The 473-nt window shown below is 59.2% G+C and overlaps 1 protein-coding gene across 1 annotated transcript in view; it reads left to right on the forward strand.

Moving 5' to 3' along the window:
* The window catches only part of EMH_0078130 (uncharacterized protein), a gene marked incomplete at both ends in the record, with an annotated part of 765 nt that overhangs the window by 115 nt on the left and 177 nt on the right, over window positions 1-473 (forward strand). The window contains one exon of the mRNA XM_013499954.1: window positions 1-471. Within this exon, the coding sequence (XP_013355408.1) occupies window positions 1-471 (471 nt within the window). The remainder of the gene's footprint in view (window positions 472-473) is intronic.

Below are 473 nucleotides of genomic sequence, written 5' to 3' on the forward strand. Positions count from 1 at the left end.
CCAACAGTAGCAAGAGGAGCGGCTACTGTTCAGCAGGCAGCGTTATAAAAGCAGATACAGCTGCAGCAACAGCAGCAGCAGAGGCAGCAGCAGCAGCAGCAGCAGCAGCAGCAGCTACTACTCGAGCCGTGATAAAGATGGATGAGAGCTACAGAAACCGCCACAGGCAGGCCTGGGAGCAGCGGCGTGCAGCAGAGGCAGCAGAGCGTGAAGCAGCAGAAGCAGCAGCAGCAGCAGCAGCAGCAGCAGCAGGAACTGCAGCAGCAACACAAACTGGGAATGCTTGCCGTGCTGCCTCTGCCCCACCAGCAGCTACATGTGTATCTCCTGCTGCACAGCCTCTCCAGGCATCGGACCCTCACCAGCAGCAGCAGCAGCAGCAGCAGGAGACAGAGGAAGCAGCAGCAGCAGCAGCAGCAGCAGGCCTAGCTCGCAGCAAGAGCGAAGAAGAAGCTCTGAATGAAGCAGCAGCA

The sequence above is a fragment of the Eimeria mitis genome, genomic scaffold, assembly GCF_000499745.2.
Source record: "Eimeria mitis Houghton genomic scaffold, Emh_scaff4859, whole genome shotgun sequence".
In the NCBI taxonomy this organism is placed as follows: Eukaryota; Apicomplexa; class Conoidasida; order Eucoccidiorida; family Eimeriidae; genus Eimeria; species Eimeria mitis.